Source organism: Alnus glutinosa, chromosome 14 (assembly GCF_958979055.1).
Source record: "Alnus glutinosa chromosome 14, dhAlnGlut1.1, whole genome shotgun sequence".
NCBI lineage: Eukaryota > Viridiplantae > Streptophyta > Magnoliopsida > Fagales > Betulaceae > Alnus > Alnus glutinosa.
The window spans coordinates 11,753,232-11,766,113 of record NC_084899.1 but is presented as its reverse complement, the minus strand read 5'-3'; the positions used below and the strand labels follow the sequence as shown (position 1 = coordinate 11,766,113).

The following is a 12,882-nucleotide window of genomic DNA, read 5'->3' as shown; positions in this document are numbered from 1 at the left end:
AAAACCATTTGGTTGCTCCATATACGCATTTTCGGATAGATGCCCATTTAAATTTTTGCCCAGTTTCATCACACCTCCTATAATACTCACCACCTTTATTTGATCTTACAGCTTTAACATTCTTATCTCTCTGAAGTTCAATAGTAGTGTTAAAACTTTAAAGACTTCTAAAGATTCCGACTTTTCACGAATAACCTCAAAATTACCATAATGTGAATAATCATCAATAAAGGTGATGAAGTGCCTATAGTTTTCCAAAACAGCAGGAATAATGGGTCCACATATATCAATGTGTATAAGTTCTATAACATTCTCACTTCTCGCATCCTTTTGTCTTCTAGATTTAGAAGCAATCTTCCCTTTAACACAATCAACACAAGTATCAAAATTAGAAAAATCTAGGTTGAAAAGAATACCATCTTTAATCAACCTTTCAATTCTTGGCCTAGAAATATGGTCCAAATGTCTGTGCCACAATATAGAGTAAGTCTCAATGTTCCTATTACACTTGGAAACAACCACAACATTCACAAAAGAAGCACTAGAAGAGAAATGAGATAAAGAGTGCATCAAGTCAATCATGTATAAACCATCACACAATGTGTCAGAACCAACCACAATAGGATTATTATAAATGATAACTATTCCATTTCCAATCTCAAAAAAAGTAGCAACATTTGTCCAAAATAGAAATAGAGATAAGGCTCATTCTAAATCCAAAAAAAATGCCCAGAGGCCAAAACAAGCTTTGCGGTGCCAATTTATTCAACTTCAACCTTTACACTGTTTCCATGTTCACCTTCAACTCCTCATTACTCGGTTTTCTAGTGCTTTGTAATTCCTTTCTTTTCTAACCAAGCCATATATTTCTTGCAATTTGCCTTATTGTGCCCATACACATGACAAAAGTTACATTTTCCTTTGAATTCTTTTGTCTTAGGCTCCAAATAGATATCTACGCCAGTTTGTTGAGAAAACTTTCTGAATTTTCTTACTTTACATGTCTCGTTGCCACTGTTGTCTCCCTTATAAAATTTTCTCTTAAAATGTCTACTATCTTTTGTCATCATAAAACAGCATGAGACTTTCCCTTTTCATTACTTCTTCTTCGTGAGTGACTATAGCAGTCATTTCACTCAAACTCCATTCATCTCTCTTAGCATTGTAAGTGGTCTTGAGGGCATCAAATTGAGATGGTAAGGACTCAAGCACTTGCCACACAAGAAAACTGTCTACTAACTCAACCTTCATTTGCCTCAGCTTGTTGAAGAGATGACTAAGCTTCATAATATGCTCACGAACTCCACTAACACCATCATAAGTGGTGGTAGTATGTAATTTCATGAAAGTTCCCTTCTCTGCTTTTTCAAATTTAGTGAACTTATCCCCAACAATAGTAAAAAAAAACTTTTCTCAGTAAGTTCAACAGGTACCTCAACCCTTAAAGCCAAATCAAGATTCATGATAGCTAAATTGATAGTGAGAGACACATACCAATCTTCATAACTAGTCCCCGTCAAAGTTTTGATGGCAGATAATGGGAGGGACAAACATTGATTTTTCAAAACTGAGAACATCACAACAAGACTTTATTATGCATGTAAAAAACAAAAACATGCACTCATATAGTTATCATATTTTTCATGCTAGAGTTATATGCACAATAAACTCTTATGCGAATTGTTTATTTCAAAATTTTATGCTAGAGTTCCACACACAATGAACTCATACACATGATAAAGCAAAATAAATAAATACAACAACTTAAGATGACCCTCTATCGAGAGGATAAGACTTAGTCATCAAGTGTAAAGTATTTAATAATTTCTTTACCGTTCTAAGCATCCTACCAAAATAATGATTTACCAATAGGGCAAATAAGTAATCCGTATGGACCTTAGTAAAATTGCAATTCACAAAATAATCATCCCAATTTATCATGATTAGTCCCATGATAGGTGAGTACATAATCAATAAAACAGCTCAACGATTTATCATGATTAGTCCCACTATAAGTGAGTATATAATTAACCCAAACCATTGGCTTTATACACGAGCATTATCCATATTACACTAAAATTTCAATAAAATAAAAAACTCCAATTATTTGTCATGATTAGTCCCACGATAGGCGAGTACATAACCAATCCAAATCATGTTTTGATGTACAATATCGCTTCATTGTAGTAAGCGATTTAAGAGTTTTGCCAACAAAACATATATATATATATATTAAACTAGAGTGTCCATAAAACAAGTCTCTGTCATACTCATGCACGCATATCCCATAGGCCATAGCACAAAACAGTACTGTAACTTTAATAAGTGTACGTACTTGATTTCAAATCGTAAAAAAAATATTATCTCTTCTTTTTATGTTTCCTTTATCACCACATGAGCAAGGCCAAATTTGGAAAAGAAAAAGGGAAAAACGAAAAACTTGCACTCATTCAATAGCCAGTATTTGACTTCAAGTCAAAAGACAAAAAAAAAAAAAAAAAAAAAAAAACAATTTTATCTGATATTGCAACAATTATCTGAATTAACCCCAAGGAATAAGAACATAGACATAGACAAAAAAACTTGTTTCGTTAGTATTCTTCCATCAAGCCCAAATTTCAAAAAGGAAGAAAAACAATACCTTCATTCATAATCCTCATTGACCAAAGAAAAGCATATACCGATACACATATATAGATTCCGTCGCTTCAGGACAAAAAAAAAAAAAAAAACGTTCATTGACACACTTCGGCGATGACGCACAAATCAATATTAGAAAAAAGCGGCGCAAATGAATACAAAAAATACACAGCGGTACAAAATTTTGCTAAATTTTTTTTTATCTCCAAACGATGAAGAAGAAACACAACTTAACACAACCATGAAGAAGAATAGATTTGCTCTGATATCAATTGTTAGAAATAATCCATATTAATCTGCCTCATTCCATAGCATGTGAATGATCAAAAATAAAAGCGAACCTTCATTGTTAAGAAGAAACACAACTTAACACAGCCATGAAGAAGAATAGATTTGCTCTGATACCAATTGTTAGAAATAATCCATATTAATCTGTCTCATTCCATAGCATGTGAATGATCAAAAATAAAAGCGTACCTTCATTGTTTGATGATGAGCTTCTTATCTCTGATTTTTCAGCCGTCGTCTTGTTTGCAGTGTGTGTGGAGGAGTCTAGTCTTTCAACCCTAATTTTCAGATGACCTAATGAAGTCTAATGGGCCAACTCCATTCATTTTTAGGGTGAGAGTACATGGCTTCTTCAAGTGCTTACACAATAAGTCCAACCCATTATGGGCTCAAAAGAAAAAAGAGACCATGCTAATCCACCTAAAAGGAATAAATACAATACGCAGTTGGGTAAACGACCTTTCTATGCATGGTGAAGCATTTTTAATGCTAAGGAGGTGTTGGAGGCCAGTTTTGTTTGGCGGGTGGAGAATGGGGAGAAGATTAAAATATGGAAGGATAGGTGGCTCCCACCCCCTTGTACTTTTCTTTTTTGCCCTCCTCACCAAGGGTTGGATTTTGCAGCCCTAGTGAGTATGCTTATTGATCCCACTATAGGGTGGTGGATTTTTCCATTAGTGCGAAGCATTTTCCCACTGGAGGAAGCGAAACAGATATGCAGTGTAGCCCATAGTCCTCTCCGAAATTATGATATTTTTCGGTTAAGAGTGCTTACCATCTTGAGCTCCGAAGGCGAAGTCGATCTAAGGGAGAGTGCTCTCATGCAAAGGTGGATGAAGGGGTGTGGAAAGGATTGTTGAAATTCATTCAAGTAATATTTTATGTGGAGGGTGTGCCATAATGAAGAATTTTAATCATTCAAGTAATTTCAAGTAATATGGAGGGTGTGCCATAATTTGCTTCCTACGAAAGGCAATTTATTTTCCAGAAATATTGTTCCTGATCCCCTTTGTACTATGTGCCTCCAGGAACCCAAAACCTTCCATCATGTTATGTGGAAATGCCCTTCCTCTATGGGGGTGTGGCAAGCGTGCAATCAAAAGTTACAGAAGCTAGCTACTACGAAGGTTGATGGTGCAGGGTTGCTGCAATTTTTTTGGACTCATCTCCAAGATTTTAGTTGCTGGAAGCATTGTTTGTCACCCGCTTTATTTGGCTGTGCAGGAACCATTATGTATTCAGGGATGAGTTCTGTTCTCCATGTCAGGTGGCGCACCATGCACGCAAAGAAGTAGAGGATTTTCTACAAGCTAATGAATGTTCTGCTGGAATGCCTAGAGGGACCACTCGGTTTGTTTCCATATCGAAAAAACCACCGCAAGGCTTTACTAAGATTAACTGGGACGCAGCATGCAATTCTTCCTAAAAGAGGATGGGGATTGGAGGTGTGGCACGGAATGATTTTGGCACGGTGGTTGCAGCAGTGGCGAAGGTTTTTCCTTGTAGGGGCGATCCAATGACAGCCGAGGTGTTGGGAGCATGGCATGCGGTGCAACTGGGCCGAGAGGTGGGCTATTCTCGTGTGATCCTTGAAGGGAATTCGTTGGCTATGGTCTTCGCTTTGCAGCAAACTACACCATGTTGGAGCAGTGTGGGACAATTAATTGGAGATATACGTCTTGGTCTTCAACAGTTTCATTCGTTCTCTGTCAATCATGTAAAGAGGGAAGGTAATCAAGTCGCTCATTATTTAGCTAAATTAGCTATCTCTCAATTGTTAGGTAGGAATGCCCTTCTATATTTCAGGAGGTCATTTTACAGGATGCAACTCTTGCTGTGTTCTCGCCTTAGCTTTATCAATAATATTACTACATTTAAAAAAAAAAAAAAGTTTTAAATTCTCTTTAACGAATCTAAATGGTTTAGGTTCCTTAAAACCTGACATATTATCCAATTAGGTGTTTGTAAATTCATTCAAGTAATATTTTTTTTTAAAAAAAACTGTCCGTGTGGAGAGATTAAGTACCTATTTTTTATCAATTTTTTTTATTGTTGTTGAAGTGATCGTGGGCATGGAGACATTGAGTGATGGGGAATCGGTTACCTGGTGTCGCCGAGCATTATTTACCGGTATCAATTGTCGTTAGCACCGGTCGTGTGACTGTCCGAATCAGCATCCAGTTCCATGTGCAGTGGCAAAAGATGGGCCACTACACCCCGCATTTGTACCTGGGGGCTCTGCGACTATTCGAATCAATTTTTTATTTTTATTTTTTGTTTCTTTTTTATAATCTGAAAGTACAATATGTTTATCCATTTGTCCGTCCAAATTCCAACAGGACCCTGTTTCATTATCAGGTGCCAGGGCCCAGGTGGTTGTATCTTGTGTCAGAAACCCATAACATTTGGCTCTCATCGCAGCTTCTCTTTTGACCGGATGCTTACTCTTTCGGTTCCCATCTGCACAAATAATATCAGAAATAACTGATATTGCCAAAGCACCCCTTAAACACTACTAATGCAACTGATTATTTTTTATATTTGTGATTTTAAAATATGCGATTTAAAAAATTAATTTTTAATAATACACTTATGTATTTGGTAAAATTACAAATTAACTTTTAAAATTATACGTTTTTAAAAACACTCTCTTACATTTAATTTGAAAATACAATCCCTAACAATATATTTTTTGGTTTAAAATTGTTTTTTTTTTTTTTCGTCTATGAAATCGTAGTACCAAACGTATTCAAATAAGTTGTTATACGACTGTTATACAATTTGATGATGTAGCACTGGAAATTAATCATTAGATTAATACTTTTTAAAAAATATTAAGGATTAATTTTCATTACTTCGTTATTTTAGTTGTAGGAATATAGTATATAAGAGTGTAATAAATAACATTTTTTTTTTTAAAAAAAAAAAATTGGTAAGCGTTCAAAAGTCGAAGGTAAGAATAAAATTAGGCAGCAGTGGTGTCTTGTTTCTCTTGTTTTCTACCTCGATTTTTTTTTTTTTTTTTTTTTTTTTTAAAGTAAAAATTTGAGTCTCGTGTTGTCTTTCTTTTTTATTTTGGTGTCGTTGTCATCCAAACAGGGAATATAATCAAAACGCACAAATGGGCGATGGAAGCTTCTCTAACTGAAAATTGAAATGCCTTTTCGTGCGCACTTAATTGAAAAAGAGGGCATATAACCATATATATATATATATGGAAAGGAGGAGGTACAAGTGTACAAGAACAATAATGAAGGATATTTATGAGATTAAAACTAAAAGCAGAGTGACCCCCCATTAATTAGTGGGATTCTCATTCTGGTTCCACCACCAATGTGAATGCCACCTTCCCGGAATTCTTTTTTCCCGTTGCTTCCCTCTCAATGCTTAGTGGGACCCTTGCACTAACCAATCGCTCGTTTCCCTTCATCTTCAAAACGTACATTCAACTTCTTCTACTTTCACATCTTAATTTACTCATGCTGGCTTTGCAGCAGCCATGGCTGAGACGAGTGAGTTTCTTTCATTTCTTCTTTACTTCATTTATATAACTCATAATATCTCTTTCTCTGATTCTTTGAGTCTTCAAATCATTATGTTTGTTTGATTTTAGCATATGTATGTGTTTGCAACTCTAATCGTCCACCTATATGGATGTTACATTTGTGGGAGAAGAGACTAGGCTGAATTTGACTCTACTAACTCTGCCGTCTTTGGTAGCCAATAATATCTATTTGACACCTAATTTTGTTCTAGCACAAAAAATTGGCTTCGTGGGGACGAGTTTTCAATTTTATTGAAGAACCATGAAGGAAACTTGGGGGCTTTTATATTCGTTTCGCAGATTCTATCGATTTTCAAAAAAGAAAAAAAAAAATAGAGAGAAAAGAAAGAGAATTTTTATTTTATTTTATTTATTTATTTTTTTACTTCTTTCCTTTTCTGTACTTAATGAAGGGTAAGGGGCTATTTGGTAACCTTTTTTTTTTTGTGTTAGGTGATCGGTAGTTGCGGGCCTATCTATCCGAAATAATAAACAAGTGATTGTAGTTACAGTCTATTATGAAGTTTCTGTGGCAGGGACATTTAATAGGCTTTGGTTTCTTGCTGTCTTCAGTTCTTTCCAAATGGATCAATAAACGTATTTTACCTGCAACTGTTTTACATGATAACTTTGAATGCAAAAGCTCAATAAGTTGTGAAATAGCTTCAATGGATTGACAGGTTGTGTCACCTAAACTGCCTCTTGAGGGTTTTTGGTTCAAATGGTGGTAATATAAAAAGAGTTTCATGAATAGTTTGGATTGTGTAGCTAACAGTAAAACAACACTCTAGTCTCTAGCTGAGGAAATCTTAGTGCTGGTCTGATCAACTGGTATTTGACTAATAGGGGGATTTTAAGGGATTGTGCTTAACTGACACTAGCTTGAAGCAGGGGAAAAAAGGTTGCACTCTTTGTTTCCTGATAGTTTCAAAGTTTAGCAATCTACAAAGAACCAAAGAGAACTCATTTTGAGTAGGAGAAACCACTTGTAGAACTCCTTTTTTCGGGTAGGAGAGACAATAGTTTGTTTGATTAAATTCTTCTCTGAGGATCTTTTATTAATCAACTCTCTTAAGTAGGCAAATCAAATATCATCCAATGCTAAGTCTACTATTAAGCCAAATCCAAATCAAGCCAATTCCAAATCAACTGGTAATGCTAATATTTAATAGACACAATCCAAATATCTATGGAATCCAAATGATAGTCTTCATCATTTTGTTGCACTCTCAATGGACTCCTCCTTTGGCATAACTCCTTCATCAGATAAGGATCTGGTCGTGACTGAGCTTCTTTGGTTCCATGGTCTGTCTTGGACTTCTAACATTCCTGCTCCTTTGAGTGAACCTTTTCCTCAAGTTCAATTACCGTGCTCCTTGAACCTGCACTCTTACTTGTAATTAAAGCATAGTAGCTCTTTTTTGCGGTTTATTTATTTTTATTTTTTTTGCTTTTGCATCTTGTCCTAGGATATATAATTGCTTGAAAGAAGGGTTGGAATTGGCCGAGCACTAGGCGGTGCGACTAGCAGCTTAGCCATCCATCGAAATTTATATAGTGTCCTTGAATCAGTGTTTCTTCTTTGTTTCTCGGGGATGCATTGCTAATCAAAATACTGCGTCACGCGGTTAAGCCAAACTGTGGGATCCTCCCCCGAATATCGGGAAAATTCGATCTTGGCTTGCCTCACCAGTGCTCCCTGGTGATACACTTCCTCACAGTTCGCAGATGAACGTGATGAGTTCTCTCCATTTTATACTAGTGTGGAACTGGTGTTGTTGGGGATGGATTTGTTGATGGTGAACCGTCCCTTCTTCCATGGGACCTTGAAAGGAGGCCTATGATTTCATGCAAGGAGTCTTTGATGCTTTGAATCTTTGAATCCATACTGCGAGATCTCGCTTCAATCCGTTGAATGACACCCCAAACTTCATGAACATCCGCCTCTAGCTTCTCAGTTCTTCCAGTAGTGGTTGTTATGGCTCTGATACCAATTGATAGGTTCAAAGGTTAGTAATCAACAAAAAATCAAAGAAAATTCCTTTCGGGTAGGAGAGACCACATGTTGTTTGATTAAATTCCTCTCTAAGAATCTTTTATTAATCAACTCTCTTAAATAGGTAAAGCAGTTACAATCTAATTCTAAATCAACTATCAAACCATTTCCAAATCAATTGGTAATCCTAATCCAAATATCTATGGAATCCAAATGATAGTCTTCATCCTTCTGTTGCACTCTCAGTGGACTCCTCCTTTGGCACAACTCCTTCATCAGATAAGGATCCTCTCATGACTGAGCTTCTTTGGTTGCATGGTCTGTCTTGGACTTTTAGCATTTCCCTACATTAACAGTTGTTGGGACACTTTGAATCCTCTTAAGACTTTGCTCTGACTGTGGCTGCTAAAACATATACTACATGATTACAATTTCATTTTTTTCTTAATTTTTTTTTCCACTTTTGTTTGGTTCCGGGGAGACATGTTCTAGTGCAATGGTAAAAGTATCTTACTGCAAAACACAAATGCGTGGGTTCAAGACTTTAGAGTGGTTACCTCATAGAAAAATATTGAAGGGTAGGACAATATCCAAGTCACCCCTCTCAGGATCCCACTTAAGTGGGACCAGCATTGGAAAATGAACCTTGTTCTTTCATTAGTTTTTTATTTTTTTTTTACTTATTGAAAAAAAAAAAGTTTTTTATTGTTTTTTGTTTGTTTGTTTTGTTATGAAGATGGTGAAGACTTGAAATGAAGGAATTTATAACAAAAAGGCTCTACAATTGATGTTGATTTAGTAGCCTATTCCCTCATCCTTGCTCTATATTTTGTACCCCTGTCCCACAAAAGGTAGTAATTTGCAAATAGTACGTGTTTTTGTGAAAGCAAATAAATGTGACAGTGTTCCTAAAATTCCTAAGATCAGCTTCAAGTGGCCGACATGAGCGCGGGCAATACCCAACAGATATGGCTCACCTAAGAGTATTTTAAGATGATTGTTAGTCTGTTTATTTTCACTAAAATGCATGCTATTTGTAAATTCCCATCTATTGTAGGACGGAGGGAGTACTTAATAATTTTGTCTTTCCATACAAATGGTATTTATTCCTTATCTTACATTTGCATTATACACCTTTCAAGATGACTTTCTGATGTAGGAGAAAAACTTTTATACCAAAATTGACGAAGAACAAAAGATGTGATACCACATCTGATGTAGTAGAAGTTGGACAACTTGTTTTAGGGGTTCAGGATAAGCTTCGGTTAGGATTTTTGTGGGAAAAGGCTGGAAGATATAATGGAATATGTAGTTTCTAATGGTATAATATAAGGACAAATTACACATTCTCTTCTAGCACCCGTTTCTTCTCGTCGCCTACCGCTTACTCTATATTTCTTAGTCTTTTCGTTTGGTACTCCGGTTTTCAAGTTTCCGTTTTGCCGGTCTGTTGGGGTGTGATTCTCGCAGGGGAGTCTGTTAGCGTGCTCTTTGGTTTGGGTGGTTATTTTTCCGGCGATGTAATTTTTGGCTTGGCTTGGTCGTCGGTGCTTCGGGGGTGTTGTGAGATGGATAAGAAATTTTTAGTGGAGTCGAAGTCTTTTGCTTTCTTTGTTTTGGTTGGGGCGTCGGCGCTGAAGGTGGAGAAGAGGAAAAATTTTATGGGAGTGGTCATATTGAATTGTCAGAGCTCCAAATGGCTTGCGTCGATGTTGGAAGTGTTATTGGGTTTACCGGAAGAGCAAGAAATTGTAAAGTCGTTCAGAGAGGGATTGAAACTTCTGATTGCTCGAAGAGGTGGGAACAAAGATGGACGCTTTTTAGAGGTTTCTTCATTCAGGTTGGGTGGTCGGAAAGGGTTCATTGTTATCCCCGAGGGTTGTGGAGGGTGGGGTTGGATCAAATTCTCTGATGAGCTGAGAAAGGTTGTTGATTTTCTCTTTGGCCCGGTGGGTAGTGGGAGTGGTTCCTCTTCTTCTTCGGAGAAGAAAGAAGTGAAGGCTATTCAGCCGAGTTTGGGTTTGGCTCCAAAGTGGACGAGACCCTCTTTCACGGAGGTTTTGAGGTCGGTTCCGGCCATTTCTGCGAAGGAGTTGTCCATCGTGGGTGGTGGTTGTTCCAGGTCAACGGCTTCGTTGTCGGAGCCTTGTGAGCTTGATCTTCTTCCAACGGTGTGGCATGTAGAGTCTGTACAGAGAACAACAGTGGATTGCTTCTTGGTGGAGTCGCATTAGCTCAACCTGTTGGACAAAGACCGTCCTCTTTGTCCGCAGGGTAAGAAGCGTCCCTCTTGTTCAAATTTGAAAATCGAATGTTCGAGGCTGCGGACGTGGCGTAAGTTGGGTACCGGGTTTTTTTTGGCTTTGGGCCGGGCCGTAAGGAATCTTCTGGGCCATTTTGTCGGGTTGGGGCTAAGTCGTAAATCTTCTGGTTTCCGCGTGGCTCGTCTCATGCCGAAAGCTAAAGTCTCCCGTCCGTCAAGTTCGACGCCGGAGACGATGTCGAAGGTGTCATCTGGGCTGATTCTGGTTCGACCTCCTCCTTGGAGTTTGGAGGTTGCTGCGTCGGTAGCCACAGAGGGCGCGGGTTCGGCGATCTCGGTTCCTGTTGGGGGTTCCATTAGGTCGGAGCCCTCATCGTCGGCAGTTACAGGGACGACGTCGTTTATGCCTTCCACTGGGGGTGAGTCGAGCAACGTCCATCCGTTGCTTTCAAGCCAGACTCTAGCCTCTAAATAATCTTCTGAGGGTATGGGTATGGTGTCATTGGGTTCTTTTGGGTTTGTTATCCTCCTATGCCGGCACCGGAGTTGTTGCTTCCGGTGGCTCCGGCAGCTTCTCAGGGTTCTGTCTCCTTGTTGGTCGGTTCTGAGTTGAACTCATCTTCAGTGTCCTCCTCCTCTCTAGTCATTGCGGTTCCTTCTGTGCAAGCCCACGCAGCTTCTTCTTTTCATGTCTTTGCAGATCCAGTAGAAGAGAAGAAGTTTGCTGAAGATCCTAGTCGGATTTCAGAGTTATCCACTGGTTCGACTTTGGGAGGGAAAGTCCGAGATGCAGTCTATTGGTGGAGGAAGGAGGTATCAAAGCTTCAAGAGAAGAAGGATCAGTCTATTGTTTGCGATCAGAATTGGGAGAAGGATTGTTGGAGAATCGAGGCAGAGCTCTGGGGGAAGATCTTTGAGGTGTATCTGTGGCGACTAAGAACAGAGACAGAAGCATCTGGAGATTTGGGGTGAGATGATTGAGAACAAGAAACGCGAGAGTAAGAGGGAGCTTCGGAATCTACAAAGTTCCATAAATTACGGAGACATCAAAGCTTCTTCGAGGTGTAGGAGAGATAAGGCCAATAGGTCGTAGGGTTGGCTGCTTTGAGGGTTTTTTGTGGGTTGTTCTCAGGTTTTCTTGGTTTTTTGGGTGCTGTTTGGTTTCTTTTGCGGGTAGTACTTTAGTTGGTTCTTTGTTTTCTAGGTTTTGACTTGGGGGCTGTATCTTGGGCTTTTTTCGGGTCAGTTGTGGTTTACCTGTGTATACTTCCTGTGTACGTCCCGCCTTATGATTTCTTTTCAATAAAATCTACTTACTTATAAAAACAAAAATAATATAAGGACAAAATTTGGAGATGAAAATCAAGAGGAAAACATAGGATATGGGTGGCTGTTCCTGCGCTGTGAACACCCGAGAATGGTATTTGGACTTTTTTTTGAGTTGTTTGAGAGCTATTTGATGGATGAGTGGTTTGGAGTTCTTTAGGATTGGATTTTAGGGTAATATTATATGAAAAATCAGATCTAATATAGGTTAGAATCCGAAATAAAATTGCTGGAAAACTAAAAAAGAAAAAAGAAAAGGAAAAAGAAAAAAGAGAGCATCACACTTGATTTTCGTAAGTATCACAGTTGGGGTGGTTTTCTTGGCATCACAACTCAAAGAAGGGTCGTATCACTCAATCCTCAAGAGCCAATGTCATAGCCGTCTTCTGTATTCAATAATAATAAGAAAAAAAAACCCTCATATCTATATTTATAGGGGTTTGCTAACTTTAATGGACTTAGACTCCATGAGTTTTAGTATTTAAAGCCCAAACGAAATAACCAATGAAGCTCATAAATAAACCCAATACGAAGAATAAGACATAATACAAAATAAGACCCAACTAGGCTTAAACTAAATTATGTAAGCACCCAAATGGCATAATAAATCCAAAATAAGACCTAATGAATAAAAAACACAGCTCATATCTAGAAATATAAAATTATAGAAATACCTTTGACTCTTAAAATTAAATAAAAGTAAATTAAATTAAAATTGTCTTCTTGTTGCTTGCATCGTTTTTCCCCGATTGGAGTTAATTTGTCTTCAAGTTTTGAAGTTCTGCAGAATTTACTTTTTCAATCTCATAAATTGTAACCTTAGCA

General features: G+C 37.8%; 1 protein-coding gene across 5 annotated transcripts in view; it reads left to right on the top strand.

The window, feature by feature from the left end:
- Positions 1-6,185: 6,185 nt before the first annotated feature.
- LOC133857362 (probable LRR receptor-like serine/threonine-protein kinase At5g63710) overlaps positions 6,186-12,882 on the top strand; it is a 53,914-nt gene continuing 47,217 nt past the window's right edge. For 3 of the 5 annotated variants that reach the window (XM_062292607.1, XM_062292608.1, XM_062292604.1), the window contains exons 1-2: positions 6,186-6,440; positions 6,926-7,069. In XM_062292607.1, the coding sequence (XP_062148591.1) occupies positions 6,991-7,069 (79 nt within the window). In that variant the 5' untranslated portion in view covers positions 6,186-6,440; positions 6,926-6,990. The remainder of the gene's footprint in view (positions 6,441-6,925; positions 7,070-12,882) is intronic. The other 2 variants (XM_062292605.1, XM_062292606.1) reach the window with 2 other exon arrangements.